This window comes from Thunnus thynnus, chromosome 2 (genome assembly GCF_963924715.1).
Source record: "Thunnus thynnus chromosome 2, fThuThy2.1, whole genome shotgun sequence".
In the NCBI taxonomy this organism is placed as follows: domain Eukaryota; kingdom Metazoa; phylum Chordata; class Actinopteri; order Scombriformes; family Scombridae; genus Thunnus; species Thunnus thynnus.
This window is the reverse complement of record NC_089518.1, coordinates 3410962-3414910: the sequence shown is the minus strand read 5'-3', so window position 1 is coordinate 3414910 and position 3949 is coordinate 3410962. Positions and strand designations below refer to the sequence as shown.

At 42.6% G+C, this 3949-nt stretch overlaps 1 protein-coding gene across 1 annotated transcript; it reads left to right on the top strand.

Moving 5' to 3' along the window:
* The first annotated feature begins 1003 nt into the window (after positions 1 to 1003).
* LOC137171917 (uncharacterized) lies at positions 1004 to 2834 on the top strand. The gene has a single exon (XM_067576115.1). The coding sequence runs from the start codon at positions 1156 to 1158 to the stop codon at positions 2116 to 2118; it is 963 nt and encodes a 320-aa protein (XP_067432216.1). The 5' UTR covers positions 1004 to 1155; the 3' UTR covers positions 2119 to 2834.
* The last annotated feature ends 1115 nt before the right edge of the window (positions 2835 to 3949 follow it).

Here is a 3949-nt window from a genome sequence, read left to right as displayed (position 1 = left end):
ACACCACAGCCTCCCTCTCTACTGCTCGGCACACAGAAATCCACATCTTGTCAGATGCTTCCGTAAAGGCTGTTGCAGCCGTGGCATGTCTAAAGGTGATGGATGTTGAAGGAAAATGCCATGTTGGCTTCATCATGGGGAAAGCCAGTTAGCCCCCATTTTGGTCCATACTGTTCCCAGGCTTGAGTTGGGTGCTGCCATCCTGGCAGTGGAGATTGCTGAGCTTGTTGTGAGTGAGCTGGACATCAACCCCAACAGTCTGAAGTTCTATACTGACAGCAAGGTGGTGCTGGGGTACATCTATAATGAAACTAGGAGGTTTTATGTGTATGTCAGCAACAGGGTGGAACGAATAAGGAAATTCACGCATCCTGAACAGTGGTGTTATGTCCACACCAGTCTGAACCCTGCAGATGTTGCCACCAGGTCAGTGCCTGTAGCTCGACTCTTGGACACCAACTGGCTTACCGGTCCAGATTTCCTGTCACATTCTGTGGAGACAGACACAACTGAAGAAACATTCTATGACCTCATTGATCCAGTGTCTGACATGGAGGTTCGCTGCCACACCACTACAGCCACAGACTCCCTCAGAGGCATTGGTTCACATCGCTTTGACAGGTTTTCCACGTGGCAACCCCTTGTCAGAGCTATGGCTTCCCTCATCCACATCGCTCAGTCCTTTAGGTCTGAAAAGGGTAGCAACAAACAAGATTGCTGTGGTTGGCATCACTGTTCGAAGTCTCACACAACTGATACACTGTCACAAGCAAAAACTATCATCATTGGATGTGTACAAAAGGAAGCATACCAAGCTGAGGTGTCTGGTCTGGAGAAAGGAAACGTCATTCCTAAGAACAGTCCCCTGAAGAAGCTCAACCCTATCCTTGATGGCAATCGAATAGGTGGTCGACTCCAACATGCTCCATTTGAGATGGAAGAGAAACATCCTCTCATCATTCCCGGCCGCAGTCATATTGCTACTCTACTCATAAATCACTATCATGAGAGAGTTAAACATCAGGGAGACTCTTCACTGAGGGAGCTATCCGTACAGATGGCATCTGGATCGTGGGGGCAAAGAAATGCATTTCCAGCATTCTGCATAAGTGTGTTACATTTAACAGTCTTCGTGGTAGGACAGCAGAACAGAAGATGGCAGATCTTCCATCTGAACATCTTAGCACTGAACCCCCTTTTACAAACGTAGGTCTGGATGTGTTCGGCCCCTGGAACATCTCCACTCGTCGTACCCGAGGAGGTGCAGCAAACAGTAAAAGGTGGGCAGTACTCTTCACATGCCTAAGTGTACGTGCTGTGCATATTGAGCTCTTAGAGTCAATGGACACATCAAGCTTTATCAATGCTCTACGGCGCTTCTTTGCTGTGCGTGGTCCTGCGAAAATGATCCGTTCTGACTGCGGCACAAACTTTAAGGGAGCCTGCAAAGAGCTGCAAATCCTCCTTCAAGATGAAACTAACGTCTCAAAGTATCTCAGTGAGGAAGGATGTACATGGCTGTTTAACCCACCCCACTCTTCCCACATGGGGGAAGTGTGGGAAAGAATGATTGGGGTTTCGAGACGGATCCTTGACTCTATGCTTTCTCAGATCAGCCCCTCGCACCTCACTCATGAAGTACTTTCAACCCTTATGGCCGAGGTTACCGCAATAATAAATGCAAGACCTCTCACACCCATCTCGACTGATGCAGACTCACCCTTTCTTCTGACTCCAGCAATGATCCTGACACAGAAGGTCTGCACCCCTCTTCCCCCTCCGGGATCCTTTGAGAATGCAGATATGTATCGCCAGCAGTGGAAACGAGTTCAGCACTTGGCAAATGGCTTTTGGGAGAGATGGAGGGGAGAATATCTCTCTACTTTTCAAAGCCGAAGCAAGTGGCAAGATAGTCAGCCCAATGTCAAGGAAGGAGACTTGGTGCTGCTAAAAGATGCTCAGGTGAAAAGAAATCAGTGGCCCATGGCTCTTGTCACCAAGGCTCACCCTGGCAGCGATGGGAAAGTCAGGAAGCTTGAGCTCAAGGTCACCAAAGGGGGAACTGTTAAAACCTTACTCAGGCCAGTGACTGAAGTAGTGGTACTTATGTCTCTCTAAGCCTTTACCATGGACAGCTCCTTGCCTTATTTTCTTCAGTCTGTGGGACTTTTCCAAAAAATTGATAGTGGTATTGTGTTCAATACCAGGCGGGGAGTATTTTGTTACATGTAGTTAAAGCGCATTTTAGCATCTCCTCGTGGTTGTTTTGGAGATTATTGTCAGCTCATTGTACTTGTTCTCTATTGGTTATTTGTGATCACATGGGTAAGGTCGTAGTCTGAGACCAGCCACTTTGATTAAAATTTTGCACAGCAAGGTGCTCCAGAAGTCTCTCTGTTTAATCCTTTGCATCCACCTGTGTTGAACCTTGGAGAAGCTTTGTTTGTAAGTTTATATTACATGTTTTATCTTTATAGATAAGGATTGATGCATATTTTGTTGTTTTATTTAATATTTGGGGAGATTTATAGATAATTACCTAAATCCCCACATATAGTGCAAACATTGGTTTAATTGTGTAGTACTAAGCAAGTATTTATATTTCTGCACTCTTTTTCCTTACATTAAGAACATTTTCTTGTGTATTTATTTTCAGTTGCACAGAGTTTCTGGAAAAGCATTGTAAGCAAGCATGTTGACGAAGATATACAAGTAAACAGACCTCAACTTTACTTCCACATCTGAGTCATCATTTAAACCTTTCAGTGCCTAGTACACCTGTTTAGCTATCTGTCACTTCGTGTAGAGCCACGCACGCAGGGGACAGAATAACTAGATTTGTCAAGAGAGGAGTTAGTAAAATGCTTTAAATATTTTTTATGATTATTACAATGTCTAGAACATGTAAATACTTAATTACTGTGAAATACATTCATGAAATTTGACTTTGAGCTTGTTTTGTCTATGTTGCAGTTCTACAATGCTGGGTGAGGTTGGTGGTCAAAATAGCATGTGCACCTTACCCATTACATGCGGACATTGCACTTCTCACATGTTCACAAATGAAAAATTACTTATAGAAATAGAATTTCTTTGATGATTCACTATAACTAAGTTATAAATGTGTTTCCTCTGTTAAAATTCTGAGTTTAGACAAAAAATGAATAAATTGTTTCTGGTTGCAGTATTTTTAACTATCTGTATCTCATCAGTTAAAAAATACATCTAACTAATTCTAGGCTTTTTCTGGCTTTGTTTGTTTGCTGAAATAGCTGTCTGTTGCATTAGTAAGAAACAGGTTCTGAATGTTCTGGAACGTTTTTGGGGATGGCTGTTGCATTGCTCAGGGACAGGTGAGAATGGTCCTGAGTTAAGGAATGTATGTATGTGTTGTGGGGGGATGCAAGTATTCCTTTAGGTATGATAAGAAGAGAGCATATTAGGCTAGTCAGATAGTATTGTGTGCATTTAGTGGAATGTGTAAATAGGATTGGGATTCATTTGCATAGATATGATTTAGCCTGGAAAATACTTAGCTCTCTATTCTGAACACTTGGTCGCACTGACCAGCGCGAAGCCCTCTTGGAACCAAAGGAATGATTATGATTATTATTATTAATATTATTATTATTATTGTTAATAATAATATTAATATTATTATTAATATTATTATTATTACAAGTCTTTGATCACCTATATCTCGGATGCACATACACAAAAAGTCACAAAAATTGGTGGGCACGTCAGTTCCGGCCAAAATCGCATAATTTTACAGATTTTGCAAAAAGGCAGGGCAAAATGGCTCGACAGCGCCCCCTAGAAAATTAAGGAAATGGAGCTCCTCGATATCATCTTGATATCATGACCAGTGCACCAAAAAGTCTCCTGGAGCCATACCCTAAGTCCAACAGGAAGTCAGCCATTTTGGATCAAAGTTGCCACATTGCCA

Excerpts from the sequence above, each read along its gene's own strand:
- LOC137171917 (XM_067576115.1), top strand. The coding sequence starts at position 1,156 with ATGGCAGATCTTCCATCTGAACATCTTAGCACTGAACCCCCTTTTACA.